Source organism: Choloepus didactylus, chromosome 10 (genome assembly GCF_015220235.1).
Source record: "Choloepus didactylus isolate mChoDid1 chromosome 10, mChoDid1.pri, whole genome shotgun sequence".
Lineage (NCBI taxonomy): Eukaryota > Metazoa > Chordata > Mammalia > Pilosa > Megalonychidae > Choloepus > Choloepus didactylus.
This window is the reverse complement of record NC_051316.1, coordinates 66,167,858-66,184,226: the sequence shown is the minus strand read 5'-3', so window position 1 is coordinate 66,184,226 and position 16,369 is coordinate 66,167,858. Positions and strand designations below refer to the sequence as shown.

The 16,369-nt window shown below is 41.3% G+C and overlaps 1 protein-coding gene across 1 annotated transcript in view; it reads right to left on the bottom strand.

Moving 5' to 3' along the window:
- SH3GL2 (SH3 domain containing GRB2 like 2, endophilin A1) overlaps nucleotides 1-15,640 on the bottom strand; it is a 263,888-nt gene extending 248,248 nt beyond the window's left edge. The window contains exon 1 of the mRNA XM_037797766.1: nucleotides 15,435-15,640. Within this exon, the coding sequence (XP_037653694.1) occupies nucleotides 15,435-15,479 (45 nt within the window). The 5' untranslated portion in view covers nucleotides 15,480-15,640. The remainder of the gene's footprint in view (nucleotides 1-15,434) is intronic.
- Between the last annotated feature and the right edge of the window lie 729 nt (nucleotides 15,641-16,369).

Sequence of the window (16,369 nt, the reverse complement as noted above, 5' to 3'; positions counted from 1 at the left end):
ACTGGTAATGGCGAGTTAAGTAAGGGAGTCTTGCTTGAATTTCTTAACGTTACAGGGAAGAGCCGCCAGTCTTGTGAAGGGATCTTGAGTAAAAAGGAGACTCAAAGGTGCCTTTTCCTTCCAGGGCTTGCTCCTACAGTCTGCAACCGTTCCAAAGACCCGGATGCCTCGCCGCCCCGCTATCCTAGTGTATCGCCCAAGTTATGTCTGGCTCCCCGTCAAGGCAACCGACTGGGTTGGCCCTGTTTCTCAAGTTGTTTCACTTAACAATATCCCCTTCTCTAAGTCTAGGCGTCCAAGAGGCATAAAAGAATGGCTATCGAATGCTGCCAGTGTAGCTTCCTCTTTGTTTGTCCCAACGATCGGGCAGGCTGTGCTACAAGCATGGACAGATCGGCAGCTCGCCATAACGATGGAAACGGTAAATGGCTTGGTCAACCTTACCCGAGACGTGCTACGCCGCCACAATCAGATGCTGAACTTAAATTTCCAGGCCATTCAGAAACTCCAAGCGGAGATAGATGAACTTGGACTGGAAATAGATGGACTCTGGAGAGTGCTTCAGCAAACATGTGACACCCGGTGGCTTACGGTTAAACTCTGTGTCACTCCTGTCAGGGCCAACGTGACCGGAAGCATTTCCAGAGTCTCTGATTGGCTGAAAAGGTCATATTTTCCTGAATTTGTTAATCTCTCCCAACAGGTGGAATCTAGTTTAGACACAATTGGGGGGATCAAGTTAAAACCCGTTAAAGTCGATCTCTCCGGGTTAGGCGAGGTTCTACAGAAACTATTGCACAGTGTTTCTTCCTGGTTCTCTTGGCCCAATTTAACTAATTGGATCCTCATTGTAGTGGGATTATTGGTGGGATTAGTCGTTGTTAAATGTTTGCTAGAACGCCTGTTTCAAGCGCAGCAGCAATTGCGTGTTACCACTATGATGGCTATGACTCCCACCTCTGTTACCCCCGATAGTGACCGATTTATTAACCATACCCCTTCCTGGTCGCCTCAGGTGGGGCGCATTGGAGCAAAATTTGTAGCGAATCGCATGGCTGTTTCTCGGGTGTAAAAGGCGACACCAGTAGTCATAATTTTGTCTCAGGTGGGTCTCTAGGGCAGAGTCCTAGTTGTGGCCAGACTGGACCCTAGCCATTGCACAGAGACACCTAGTGACACCCCCGACTCTGGTTACTGCTGTTCCTGCCCCCGTCGTTGTTCCCCAGTTGCCAGGCAAAGCACTGCAGGGAGAGTCACGTTGCTTCCAGCTTACGGACTCTCCGGTCTCCATATGACGTGAGCATTCTGGTTGGTGCTAGAGGCTCCGCCGCTGGATGGCTGAGGCCTAGTCCAGACTCCCCAAAGCACCAAAGAGGTTGTGAACCATTTGGGTTCACGGGAGCACGCTCATCACTGGAGACACTGGGTCAAAAATAAATAAGAAAGGGGGAGATGTGGAAAGCCGCCTCCCGAATCGGGCCTAGCGTATGCGCTGCAGCCTGCTCTAGAGTTACCCCCGCCCATCGAGTGAGCCAAGATGGCGCCTGCATCCTGTTTCCGCATAGTGACGCATGTATCCGCCACCCGCTCCTACCAATCGAAATCCTGTATACGCGATACTAGCCTAGAAGCTTATTGGTTGTTAATTGTGTATAAAAGGTCTTACCCGGACGGGGTAGGGTGAGACAGCCCACAAGGAGCCGTGCCTGACGGCCACATCGAGGCTGCTCTCCCACGAGGCGCCGTGCCCCGTGTGGGAACCAGTAACACAGAATGTTCATCTAGCTGTAGTAAAGGGCTTGCTTTCACAACTGCCGTGTGGTTCGAGTCGTGATTCATGACCAGGTTAGTTCGCGCAGTCTGCATCTCTCTCTCTCCTTCCCTGTTTCCCCTCGCCGGCCGGGAACCGGGGACCGAGCGGGGCAGCGCCGGACATGGAAAAAAATCATCATTTAAAAGAAATGCCAGCAAAAGTCATTAGCAGCATTCTTATTTACAATGCTTTTACTCTTCTCCTTGGAGAAATATGAAAAGCAACCACACATTCGGAAGAAACCCAAGCAGCACAATTTAATTCAGGTCTCCATGGAGGGCAAGGCAGATGTTCCGATAGTCTTAAGCTTAACTGCCTAATGGAGTAAACCAACATCTATTTATAGTTCTAGTACCTGGCTAGAAATTGGGTTTCCTCCCTATCGTACAGATGGCTGGTAAGATTCTGCTATTCCTCATTTTCAACTTAACCTGGAGAAGAGGGGTTGAAGTACAAGAAATAACGATATAGTGGAAAGAAAATTTTGTGATAGATACATCTAATTACCAAAGAAAGGAAGAAAACTTAGAAAGGCCAATTACTCACTTACAAGCCCACTATCAAGGTATAATCACTGTTCAAATGTTAATTTTTTTAAACAAACACATATACAGGAGAAGAAATATAGCACAGTGCCTAGTATTTAAGTGTTTGGTGTATTTTAGCTACTATCATAACTACAGTTTTACAATATAAGGCTACCTACATATCTATTTTATGGCTTAGTTTCTTCACTACACCAATAAATACAACCCTATGAACAAAACAGCTACAGACGGCTGCATAATACAGACACTATACAGTGCTCTGTGATATAGACATACCATTATTTACTTCCCCATCTTTCATCATTCAACATTTAAGCTGCTTCCAATTTTTCATGACATTAACACTGAAGTGAACCTTGCATACAAGTTTTACATGCTCATTCATTTATTTTCTGTGGATAGATTCCCAAAAATGGAATTACTGGGAAGAAAACTGCTGATCTCCAGAACTGTCACAATGGTTTACACTACCCATCAAATGAGAAGCCACTTTCTTACTCCCTGCTAACTTAGAATGTTATTCTTTCAGTCTCTGTCCATCGAAACAGTGAAAAAAAGATCATACATTTTGTTTTCCATGTTTTTACATTTATATCCTGGCCACTTATTGCCCTTTCATATAGCGCTTTTTCACATTCTTTCTAAATTTTCTATCAAGATGTTCATCCTTTTCTTACTGATTACTAAGAGCTTTCAGACATGGCTTAGTTTGACACGGAACACTAGAATAGGACTTACAGTTGAAAATCTCTGGCAGTTACTGGTCTGGAACCAGCCAGTAAGGATTCAAATCCCAGTCCTGCCACGGAAGCTGTATAACCTTGAACAACTCACTTAATCTTTCTGTGCTTGTTTCTTCCTCTATAAAAGGGGGATAATAATGCTACAATCTGATAGGATTGTTGTGGGTAGTAAGTGAATTGGAACAGTGCCTTATCATACTAGTCATGTTTGCTACTAATGCTATTCTAAATTTACCAACTTAAAACTTTTTTTATGATGGTATGTTTTAACTTCTAAATTAACCTTTAAAAATGTGGTTTATTTTTAAGTAGAAATAAACTAAAAAATGTATGCACAGTATAACCTCTTTTAAATAAGTATGTATTTATGTATGTATCCATTCAACAAATACCAATGGAATGCACACTATGCTATGGGCCAGGCATTGGGGACACCATGAAGGACAGAATGGACATGCTCCCTTTCTTTATGCCCACCCTGGAGGATACTAACAATGGAACAGTCGCTTGTGCAATGCAGTGGATCAAACACTACACTAAGAGAAGTAAGATGAGCGACTTCCATTGCACATCAAATGAGGGACGAGTTCATCTTCCTGAGAAAATATAAAGCTAAGTTCCTCAAAGAGGAGGAGTGATTATTCAAGTACAAGGTGGGAAAGAGGGAAGGGATATTTCCACAAGGAGGGAGAAGAATCACTGAGGTCCTCACAATGTGAAAACTAAGAGGAGATCTGAAGTCTCTGGCCTTCTAATCCTGGGATCTTATTGATCACATTCTACGCAGCCTAACAATGGGAGACCTTTCACCATTTTCTAAATGATTTCAGGAGCTTCTCTTTAAGAACCCCTCTGCCTGCCTTCTGAATATCAGGCACAGAACAGATGACTTAGTGCTGCACTAAACAAATGACCTTTCCTTTCTTGATACATAACCAAATCCCCTAGATGTTAAGGGCAGACTCTCTGGTGATCAAAAATGGTCCACTATTTATGTCATCAAATAGCGGGTGGGCTGGGAATGGAGCCCATTTGAACAATATAGCTGGTGTAGACTTGCATCCTTTGTAACACCGATGCCCTCAATGAGGATCTCATTTGCCTTATTCTTCTATCAAACGTTCTACTTAGTGAAGGAGAAAATCTCCATGTATTGTTAGGATGTTTACCACTTCTCTAATGTTTTTTTAACATCCTTTTTAAACAAAGGCAGAATAAACCTCAAGCTCACAAATTTACTCAAGCAAGAATATACAGGACTTAACTTTTGTGTTTGTATGATAATTTCCTGTACCTCTATTTATGGTGATAGTGGTTTTTCCATTTATGAAAGTTAAACTGTGATTCATTTTTAAATTAAAATTGTCAGTTGATTTCAAGATGAACACAGATGCCCTAAAAGCCATGAGGGCGAAACTGAATGGCAAATATGGCAAACAGTCAAACTACTCCAGCATAACCATATGGAAACAAAACCTTACCAAAGTTGACTACCTAAGTTCACCTGAATCAGTCATAGCAGTGTGACTAACACCAGGAACTTAGATGTTATAAAGGAAAGCCTGTACATATCACACGATTTCAGCATTACCCACTGCCTCATAGAAGTGAGGTGGGTAACATCCACCCAACTTTAGACAAACACATAGATACTGAGCACCTATGGTAAGCTTTCTGCTTTTACACACATCCTTTCATATAAAGAATTCATCTTAATGCTCATAAAATACTTGTTGACAATTTAAGTTTTGTAAAGAATGAGAAGCAGAAGTTGGAGCTAAAAAAGAAAAAGGAGTTTTCTATCTGGAGAAGACAAGGATAATGGCCACTGTCTTAATTTTTCAGGACTGCTATGACAACTACCACATATTGGTTGGTTTAAACAACAGGAAATTTACTGGTTCATAGTTTTGGAGGCTCAAAGTCCAAAAGCAAGGTGTCAGCAAGGCTACTTTCTCTCAGAGTCTGTATCATTTCAGCAGTCTCGGTTACATGGTGATCTCTCTCTCGTTGTGTCTCCTCCTCTCGTTTCTGCTGACTTCTGGCTTCTATTTCCATGTCCAATTTCCTTTGCTTATAAGGACCTCAGCCCTGTTGGATTCAGGTCTCTCTCATCAGTTTGGCCACACCTTAATTAATAACAACATCTTCAAAAGTTTTATTTACAAATGAGTTCACACCCACAGGAATGCAGATTAAGACTTGAGCATGTCATTTTGGGGAACATGATTCAATCCCCAACAGGCACTATCAGTGTATCTCTGACAAATTTGAACCAGGTTTAAGTGAAGGTAATGACCAAAAAAAAGTGGAAAACACAAAGATTTTGGATTTGTGAGCTTAAAAAGACTCAAAGATGCACAGGGAGCAGTGGATGAGATGAATGGAAAAGAACTTAGAAAATTCTGTGTTTGTTAAGCATAATTAAAAGGTGATAAAGGAAACAGAACTCAAATGCAAGGCTGAGCATAAGAAGCAAGATGGGATCTCTGGATAAGAGGACACTAACTTTAATGAGCAAAATCGTTGTGATAAAACTGATGGTGAATGCCTCCAGAAAGCGCTTCCTTCATTCAGTGTACAAAGATGACGGAGGATGGCTATTGCAAAAGGGTTTGGATTTTAGGTCCCTCTACCCAGAAATAGCTACATAAGCAGTTTAATAATGAATGGTATAAATGTGGCCATCATGCTACTCAATACGACTTAATGCAACATAAAGAGGTACACCAGGGTCATGTCAGTGATCAGTATGAAACAGAAAATGACAAGGGTGAAAGCTGTGCCATCCTGCAATCAATTTCTAAAGGACATCTCACTTTTGGGTTATTTCATGCTCAAACACAGAACCATGCCTGACCATTCTCTCCTCAGATAAGATACTGAAGTGACAAGTCCTCGCTGGTCATCTCAGGATACCAGACCTCATCCATTACATAATATGTCCAGCACTATCCACCCAGCTGCCATTCAGGGCTACGGATAGATGAATCATGGCAAAAAGCGTGGACTAACACATCACAGGCAATGTGCCCACATGCTGTAGGGCTCAGTGCTGCTCCTGCAACAGTACAGTACAAGTGTGCCACAAACAGCCACAATCCTCCATAACTTCATGAACAACTTCAAATTACCATGTACCAGTCTGATGTACCTGTAGTAGACAAGGGCATTTCAACATGTCTATGTTGGCATCGGTCTTCCACAAGCACAAAAATAGATGTAGGGTAAAGAGCCGAGCCTTCTACTCTCACTCCTAAAAAACCCTGGCATGTTGCTGCAGACTAGTAATTCAAAGCATCTGCACATGCTCTACAGCCTCTCCATTCCAAAGTTAAGAAAGCTGTCATTGTACCACCAGCCCACCAAGCTAAGAAAATGCTCAGAAAGTAGTGAAGAGTGACACTGTTTAAAACTGACCAAGAACCACAAAAGGAAACTGGTGTTTCACCAGGGAAAAATATCTAAATATCAAAAAAACTAAACATCATAGTGAAAAAATAACGAAGTGTAAAATGTTTTAAAAAGGCATACAGAACTTTGACCCTTATATACTAAAAATCACTTCAGCAAATTTAGACTGAAACAGATTCAAATGCATGTATGTGTGTATATATATATATATATATATATATATATATCATGTATGTATACACGAGTCTATACATACATTCGTAAGCACACATAAAAATCAATGTGCTGTAAGTTGCATTCCCCTACCCCATAATGTCGACACCCCTTTTCAACACGAAGAAGTTAGAATGGTCATTGCCCAAATATCCCTGAAGATTGAGAAACTGATCAAATGAGAGGGAGGAGTTGTAACAGAGAAATTAGGATTTAACAAATCATTATGACTACAGAATCATTATATAGATATTTCTTTTTCATATCTAGTATATTAGAACAGCCAGAAGAAAATACCTGAAATTGTGGAAGTATAACCCACACTATACTTTGAAATTTGCTCTATAACTACCTATTACACTGTATTTTGAAATTTATCACTTTTCTGTATATATGCTATATTTCACAGCAAAAAATGTTTTTTTAAAAATCAATGTGCTATAGATCCCAGGGAGACAAAAGACCTCTAGCTTTTCACCAAAACCCACTTCTACATTCCAGACACATTTCCAGTATCCCTTCTTCCCCTGCACTCAGGTGTGTATGGTGTGGCCATGTTACTGGTTTTAGCCAAATGAACATAAAAATGCTTGTTCTTTCCATTAGCTTTTTGCATTTGCACAGATTACCACAAATTTAGCAGCTTAGAACAATGTCCATTTATTAGATCATAGTTCTACGGGTCAGAATTCTATGGGCTTGACGGGTTCTCTACTCAGGGTCTCCCAAAGCTGAAATCAGGGTGTTGGCTAGACTGGGCTCCTATCTGTGGCTCTGGGGAAGAATTCCCCATGAAGCTTTTTCAGGATGTTGGTAGAACGCAGTTCTTTACAGCTGTGGGTCTGGGGCTCCTATTTCTCTGCTGACTGTCATCCAGAGGCTGCTCTCTACTTCTAGAAGCCACCTGCATTCCTTCTGAAACGGTCCCCTCCCATCTTTAAAACCAGCAACAGCATGTTGAAGTCTTCTCCTATTTCAAATACAACTTCTTCTGCTACCAGCCAGAGAAAACTCTGCTTTTAAAGGACTCATGTGATTAGATTAAACTCACCTGTATAATCTCACATTTTCCATATAAAGTAACAGTCTTGGAAATATCTCATCATATTAACAGGTTCTGGGCACAATAAAAGGGGAGGGGATAATTCAAGGGGAATGGTCACTAAGAGTTTTCTTATAATTCTGCCTACCACATTCCTCTTCCAGGTCTGACCCATGAAAATCTCCCATGTGGTTTCCAACCTTGAAAAGGACGTGTTAAAGATGGAAGAACCTCAGTCATCTGGATCCTTGAAGCAAGTAACAGAAAATAAGAATGAAAAGTTTCTGAGCAGCAAAAGCCCAGTAAGACTTCCTGGTTAAACCAAAGCATTAGGCCCTCTTGCAAAGTTCAGATAAGCAAAACCAAGCCTAGGGGTTGAAAACTAAGTCTAACAGGAACCTCCACTGTAGTAATTGACAAGTGGAACTGACAAGAAGCAAATATATTAGAACGCTACTAAGTTTATGAGGGAATTTTATTGCCCAAATCATCCATGAGCCTGGTACTTAAAAGCCTATGACTGTAAAATAATCCCCCAATTTAAATAAAGAGAAAGCTGACTGAAAACATTCTGCAGCTCCCAGAGAGGCCACCCTCCCTGTCATCATTCAGATTTGGCCAAACAGAAGAAAGGAAAAAATATTTCTTCCCAGATTGCAAAATTGGGGTAAAAATCAAGAAAGGAACATCTTCTTTGTAGGAGCTGGGGAAACTTCACAATTCCTACCCAGCAGGACTGCATCACTCTTACAGATAATAACTGCTTTGACTCCTATTCTTTCCTGTCCCAAACAGAAGTTTTCACTATGGACAATATTGTTTGCACACTTAAAGTATTGGCAGACTATCTGCTATATGTGCCCAAGAAACACCATACTTTGATACTGTTCTAGTTTGCTAATGCTGCTGGAATGCAAAACATCAGAGATGGATTGGCTTTTATAAAAGGGGGTTTATTTGGTTACACATTACAGTCTTAAGGCCATTAAGTGTCCAAGGTAACACATCAACAATCAGAGGATGGCCAATGGTGCCAGGAAAACCTCTGTTAGCTGGGAAGGCACGTGGCTAGCATCTGCTCCAGGGTTCTGGTTTCAAAACGGCTTTCTCCCAGGACATTTCTCTCTAGGCTGCAGTTCCTCAAAAATGACACTCTTAGTTGCACCTGGGATATCTGCCCTCCCTCAGCTTCTCTGGAGCAAGAGTCTGCTTTCAACGGCCATCTTTGAACTCTCTCTCATCTGCAGCTCCTGTGCTTTCATCAAAGTGTCCCTCTTGGCTATAGCAAACTCGCTCCTTCTGTCTGATCTTATATGGTATGCCAGTAATTTAATTCAGACCCACCCAATGGGCAGGTCAACACTTCCATGAAAATTATCCAATCAGAGTCATCACCCATAGTTGGGTGGGGCACATCTTCATGGAAACACTCAAAGAATTACAATCTAATTAACAGTGATAGGTCTGCTCACACAAGATTACATCAAAGATAATGGCATTTGGGGGGACACAATACATTCAAACTGGCACAGATACCAAAATATTTTTTAGCACCATAAAACTGTTCCTCTTAGGATCCATGAGAAAGTTCAGTTTGAATTATAATAAACATATTTCTATTTCTTTCAGCTATTGTAATTCAGAAGAGGCCAGCAAATACTGCCTAGATGTCCTTCAGAGGCTTAAGTACTAAGCAAAGACCCATCAGGGAATCTGACCTGGGGAGGGGGTGGGGTCAAGAGCTACTAGAACTCATATTCTGAATTTAGAAGTGGTACTAAATGTAAAATCTTTATATATAGTAATTCCCTGATGCATCAGACATCACTTGGTGACTTAGCATCAGTTGAGAATATTTTTTTAATAGCCTGCTGGGAGATGTGACAGGGTCTCACAATCTTGACATTCTAATAGCTATAACTATAACTCTTTTCTTAGCCTTTATTGCTCTCTTCCTGGCCTTTATTATCCATTACAGACTATACACATCACTCTAAAGCATTTAGGCTCTATAAGCAATTAGCAAAACAGAAAAAGCTAAACAAAAAAAAAAATTGAGAAGGGTACAAAGGATTAAAAGGGTAAAAGGAGGAAAAAAATAAAAAAAAAGGAAGTCAAGGAAATCCTTTGATTTCTTACCTCCCCAGTATCTTGCCTACCCGGCTGTGCCTTCTGAAGGATTTCTCATCCCTAGGAAAGCACCACCAAGCATTCACTTCAAACACTGGAGCTGTTCTTAGACTCTGCCACTTTGCTCAATTCTATTCACTTATCAGTGGGTCCCAGCCTTCTCTCTCCACTTCTTCAACCTAAAAGCCCAGCATTCACCTGACACCCTGGGAATCCGTATGCAGCTGAGAGGCTTGGCAGAATGAAACTTGCTCTGCAAATTTAAAGAAAGAACATCTAAGTTCCCCACCCCACCCACCAAAAAAACAAACCCTCACTCTCCTAATGTTATTTGTCCTCAAAACATTCACTGTTTTCTCCAACCAAGTCTTACCACTTTCAAGGGTACCTCTAATTAACCTTGGAGGTACTTTGAAATTTTCCAAGTAGACTGAAACTAGAAATTCATATAACACTTAATTTAAAACATTAAAGAATCATTGTGGGGAGAAAAGTTTGCAAAAATATAACTGTCAACAACAAAAACTTTGATCAAGAACAATCTCAGGCTCATGGAAATTATTTTCATTCACCATTTTCCTTTCACATACCCTACATGTCCATCTGCCAAGTGCATGAATGAGTTAGAGGTCACAATTTTTTTTTACATGATTCAAGTTATCCTTATACAAGCACAGCACTCTCACAAGTATTATCTCATTCAATCCTGACATCTTGGGAAAGGTTTTTTATATTTGATCATCCCTAAAAGTGGTTCAGAGAAGCCTGCTGTGGTAGTTTGGAGGATGCATGCACCCCAGAAAGGATCTTGCTCTTTCAATCCATTCCTGTGTGTGCAGAACTATTGTAGGTAGGACATTTTGCTTAGGTTATTTCAGTTGAGGCCTACCCGGGGCGGGGGGGGGGGGTGTCTTAATCCTCATATTAGAATTCTTTATAAGAGGATAAAACACTAACAGAAGCTTAGAGATGAAACTGAGAGAAGTTCAGAGAAAAGCCCCAGAGAAGCCAAGAGAGGACCCACAAAAAACAAGAGAGAAAGCCACCGAAGCCAGAAGCTGAAAGCAACGAAACCCGGGAGAGAATGGCCAACAGACACCTGCCATGTGCCTTCCCAGGTGACAGATGCATCCCGGATGCCAGCAGCTATCTTCAGAGTCCAGGTATCGTCCTGTTGATGCCTCAGGTTGGACATTTTCATGGCCTAAGGACTGCAGATTATAAGCTAATAAACCCCCATTGTAAAGCCAACCCATTTCTAGTATATTGCATTTCAGCAGCTTTAGCAAACCAAAATAGCTGCACTTTGATCAGACATCCTAAAGCCAAAAAATAGTATGACTGCAAGGAGAGTTATTGCAGGAACCACTCCATTCTCTAATGAAATGATCAATTTCTTGCCATGCTTTTTATCTTCAGAGGCAGGGACAAGAATCGGGAATTCCTTTAAGAATTTGGTGACAGGCTAAGGACTCTATCCTTCAGAAAAAAGTACATATAAAATGTGGCATATCATTCTAGAAATAAATAGACCCCAGAAGTCTATTATGGATCCTAGGCTAAGAACCTAAGGGTGCAGGTACAGGAACTCTGCGTCAACCAATGAGCCATGCTTGAGATTTTGAAGGCAGCAGAGATTTTATTGCTTAGAGCAGGCAATTACAGAAGTGAGAAATTCTATCAGTTATAAATCACAAATAATTATATATTTAATCAAATACCTTAATAAAATTTAGATTTCATCAAATCATCAAACGCATGAACAGATTTATGTACCACTCTCCTGAGCAAATCATCTCTATAAAATACAGCATTTTAAATATGATGGAAGCATGAAGAAATTAGTTAAAACAAGAAAGGCATAAACTACCAAGGAAATTAAATTTTCCCAGCTGAAGAATTTATGTATGACAATAATCACATACCAGACTGTATCATAATACACAAACTACCCAAATATAAGTTTTGCCATTGAAAAAATCAGAAGATATAATCTATAACAGGTACATATTCAACTAAACTCATTAAAAAGAAGAAAGCATACCTCATTCAATGCAATAAAAAGTTATATATTATTTACAAAAATCACCCTTTTAAATGCTGAATCAAGGACAATATTTAGAGGAATACTGTGGCAAATCCTTTAATGCAAAAAAAAAAAAAAAAAGCCTAATAAATTTCACTATATAACAGACTTTCATATGGTACTGTAAAGCATGATATACCCATATCAAATGCATGATAGAGGGCAGTAAAAAAAGCTATAGATTTTGTAAAAGCAGGATGTTGTTAACTGTAATCAGAAAGCTGTTTTTACCTAAACTGCTACCAACAAAAAAAAAAAAAAACAAAAACAAAAGCTTGGCAGTACTCTGGGTAAAACAAAATCTCAATATGAAGAAAAGTCACAAAAACTAGAGTAATTTATGCTCATTTAGTCTATTTTACAGTAAAAAAAAAATCATTTATTCTAATTGCATGTTAAAATAGTTTCTTATAAGTAACTAATCAAATATATTAAATTAATAAAGTATATCAAATTGATCATATTTTGCTATGTTAATATATTCCTGACCCAAAGGATATTTTCCTCTAATAAAATTTACTTGGTAAAAGCATTTTTTCACCTCCAAATAGTAGAGTATGAAAAATAATTGCCAGCAACAAGGTAGAAATAATCACTTTTAAAATAAGAGAACAGTTGAGACATGTCTTAATCAAAGACTTCAAATTAGTAATGCAAATACTGAAGGTACATTGCTTTATTAATCCAAATATCATTCTAACATAAAGAAAAAACTCAGTAAGAGAAACGTTTGCCTAATGAGGAGACTTCCACTTTTGACAAAGGCTATAATCCAGCATGTCCATTATTTTCCAAAAAAATAAAATATCAATTCTAAGAAAATAGTTTTAAGTCTAAAGCATCCTTTACAGATAAAAATCAGCCTCTTGGAATTTTATGGGGAAAATGGCTACAACAGTATGACACAACCACTTCCCCTAACATCCCTATAACATACAAACATTAGCATTGACTTTACACACCCTTCAAAATACACATGCACACACAAAAAATGCAAACTTTGTCTTGGGCTTTCTAAGACTGCGCTACACTAGGTATGGATAAAAAGACTATGTTGTTTCACCTTGAAAATGAGAAGCTTTTCCGTAAAAAGAAAATATGCAACGATTCTGTATCTGGTGTGATAAATAGTAATCTAATTCTATCACAAGCAGATCACCTCCAAACACCTAAGAAGTTGTCTGTAACACAAAGTTACATAAAGCTATAACTTTTGGATTTAGCTGAATTGGAACCATTTGATTATTTTTTTGTTAAGTTAGCAAAGCTAAAAATTCTAGATTCAAAAATTTCCTCATGTCTCATTATTACTGAAATATAAAATATTTATAATAAAATTACCATTATTAATAGCTATCACTTACTGATGATAGCTTATGTTGTTCTACAAACTCCTTTATCCTCACATCTAGGAAATAGATACATCCTCATTTTATCAATGACAGTTTCAGAAGTTAAATAACTTGCTCAACAACAGAGGCAGCCAAGGTGGAATTCAAACTTTGGCCTTTCCCACTCCAAAGTCAAGGTTCCTAATGGTTTTGTTTGTTGTTTGCTTGTTTGTTTGTTTTTTGGGGGGGGGGTCAGCAAGCTTTGCAAAGGAAGTCTTTAGAATAAAAGTAAAACGTGGTGTTGGTAAATGCAGTGCTGAGGTCCATTTTAGAGAAGTAACTAATATCTGAAATTAAAAAGTCAGTGACATCAAAGAAACCTTGCCCCAGCAGGCAGCATGTATGCTGGTTCTGTACACCAGAAAGATTTTTTTTTTAATTAGAGAAGTTGTAGAATTATAGAAAAACTCATGCATAAAATACAGAGTTCCCATATACCACCCCTACTAATACCTTGCATTAATGAAACACTTGTTAGAATCCATGAAAGCTTTTTATAATTGTACTATTAAAGCCCATCGTTTAAATTAGTGTTCACTCCTGAAAGAATCTGAAGTATAAAGTTTTTAAAGACCCAAACTACATCAACTATGCACTTGTGTTTTAAAACATTTCTGGAAGAGAGGTCACAGAAAGCTTCAATTTGAAAAGCAAAATAATTGCTAATGGGCATTTTCCCAATATAGCCTTATTTTCTACATTTCCCAAATTGATGGGTACAACTAACTGATTCTATAAAGTCAAGTCTACTGTGATAGAGGTGGCAGGCATGTGCGTGGCACGCATGCACACGCGCGCGCACGCACACACACACAAGAGTTGAATTTCATGCATCTGTCACCCTCTACACAAGTCACTCTTCCACCCTTCTGGATGTGGTTTATAAAAGGGCTGCCACTGTGGTAGCCTGGGAAAACCTCACTTCTAAAAAAAAATGATAAAGCCAATTATGGCTAATTTGTGAAAAAATATTTAAGGCTAAATTATTGAAAATATTTAAAGACAAAGCCCTTAACTGAAGATCCTTTAGACTAAAACTGGTTTCAAAAGGATAAGAAAGAAAAAAGCAATCATACACATTATATAAGAAAGGTCACATTAAAAGTATTCACTTATATTTCCCTATGTAAAATCCTTCAACTTATATTTCCCTATGTAAAATCCTTCATCTTAGTCCAATGAATTTTAAGTCACTAAAATCTGAATTAAGTAAGTTTTGTTATAATCCCAGCTTATTAACCCCATAAGGGAAAACAGGCATATTCAAGATGCAAAAAGCTCACTAAAAATAATACTTTAAAATACATGATTTTAAGTCTTCAGCAATTTAACTGTGTTACGGTAGCAAGACCCAGAACAAATTTTTACAGGCACGCAGATGGCTGGTCAAGACTTGGCCTCCAAGGAGTTTCACGACTGAGTTTTCCAGGGAGAAGTTAACATAACTTCCTGAAGAAAGCCCCTTTTTCCCTTCCATCCCTTCCCATTCCTCTACAGCCAGAGAAGGACTTGGAAGAAGGGATTCAGGGACCACTGGATAACAGCGTAGACCGCGAGCATCTCCGCAGCCACCCTCAGTGCGGGTAACCGCTCATGCCAACACAGCCCGGGACAGCCGGGCGCACCCACACCGCAAGGTCATCGTGAAAGAGGCGACTTTACATAACCTCCCGCCGCGCCTCAGAGCACCTGCGCGCCGCGGCGGCGGGGCAACGGCGGTCCTCTCCCCTCCCCCGCGTGGCGGTGAGGGGGCGGCGCGCGAGGCACGCAGGCGGGACGTCGGGGACCCCGCGGGCGCCCGCAGAGCCGCGCGAAGCCAAGGCTGTGCGTGGGAGAAAGGCGGCACGGTGGAGGTGGGGAACGCGGGGGCGGAGAGGGCTCCCAGCTCCGGGATGCCCCGGGGGCCGCCGCCGCGGCAGACACTGCGGGCCGCGGCCGAGGCAGGCTCCCAGCCGGGCCGACGTCTCAACGGTTCCGCCAGGCGGCGAGCGCCGAGCGCGCCCCTCACAGCTCCGCCCGGGACCGCCCCGCGACACACCTGTCACGCGCCTCACCTGAGTAGCTTTGTGGAACTGCTTCTTGAGCCCGGCCACCGACATGGTGCGGAAGGACGCCCGCGCGGCTGCGGGAAGGAGGCGGCGACGGCGGAGCTGGGCAGGAGAACCGAGCGGGGCGGCGCGCTCGCCCGGCCGCCGCTAGTCTTGCAGCCGCCGGGGCTCTGGGCGCGGGGGCGCGGAGCTGGCGCGGGACGCGGGCTCGTGCGGAGAGACACCCTGACGTCAGGGGCGGGTGATGCGGCCTCTTAAGGGAGACGCGGGAAGCCCCGCCCCGGGAGCCGGGTTGGCCTGGCAGGTGCTGCGGCCCTCGGTACCTGGGCCCTGGCGCCCGCCGCTGGGCTCTGGTTTCGCCGCACTTGCGGGCCGGCTGCGTTGTCAGAGGGGAGGAGACACTGTTCTCCCGCTCTGGGGAATGTCTTTCGTGACCCCGCGGACTGCAGATGGGTAGCTGCAACTAGGCAGCCCAGGTACCAGTACTTCTCAGGTGCCTGGCTCGGATTCCAGGTAGACGCTGCGGCGCTGCCTGCCGCCTCCCCGCCTGCCCTTTGAGCTTGGCCTCTCTGCAGCCTGGAAAGGAGTGGCAATAAGTCATTGCTCCTTCTCGCTTTGCCCCGCGGGAACTCACCCATTTCCTTTTGGTATGATATGATTTAATGACTTTAGGAAAAAAAAAAAATATATATATATATATATATATATATATAAAACAACTGTAAAGCTGGCCAGGTAAATAGAATTGAATTGGGGTATTACCTCAGCAATAACATTTAATCCTCTGTGTACACAAACGGAAAAGCCTGTGTATGATTTTGGCGTTCTTGCATTTGTGGTAGTGGATTTAGCGTTTTCAATCTAAAATAAGCATTATATAATGTAAAAAGCATGATACTATATTGTACAAATACTATGTATGTAACAAAGTAAATACACCT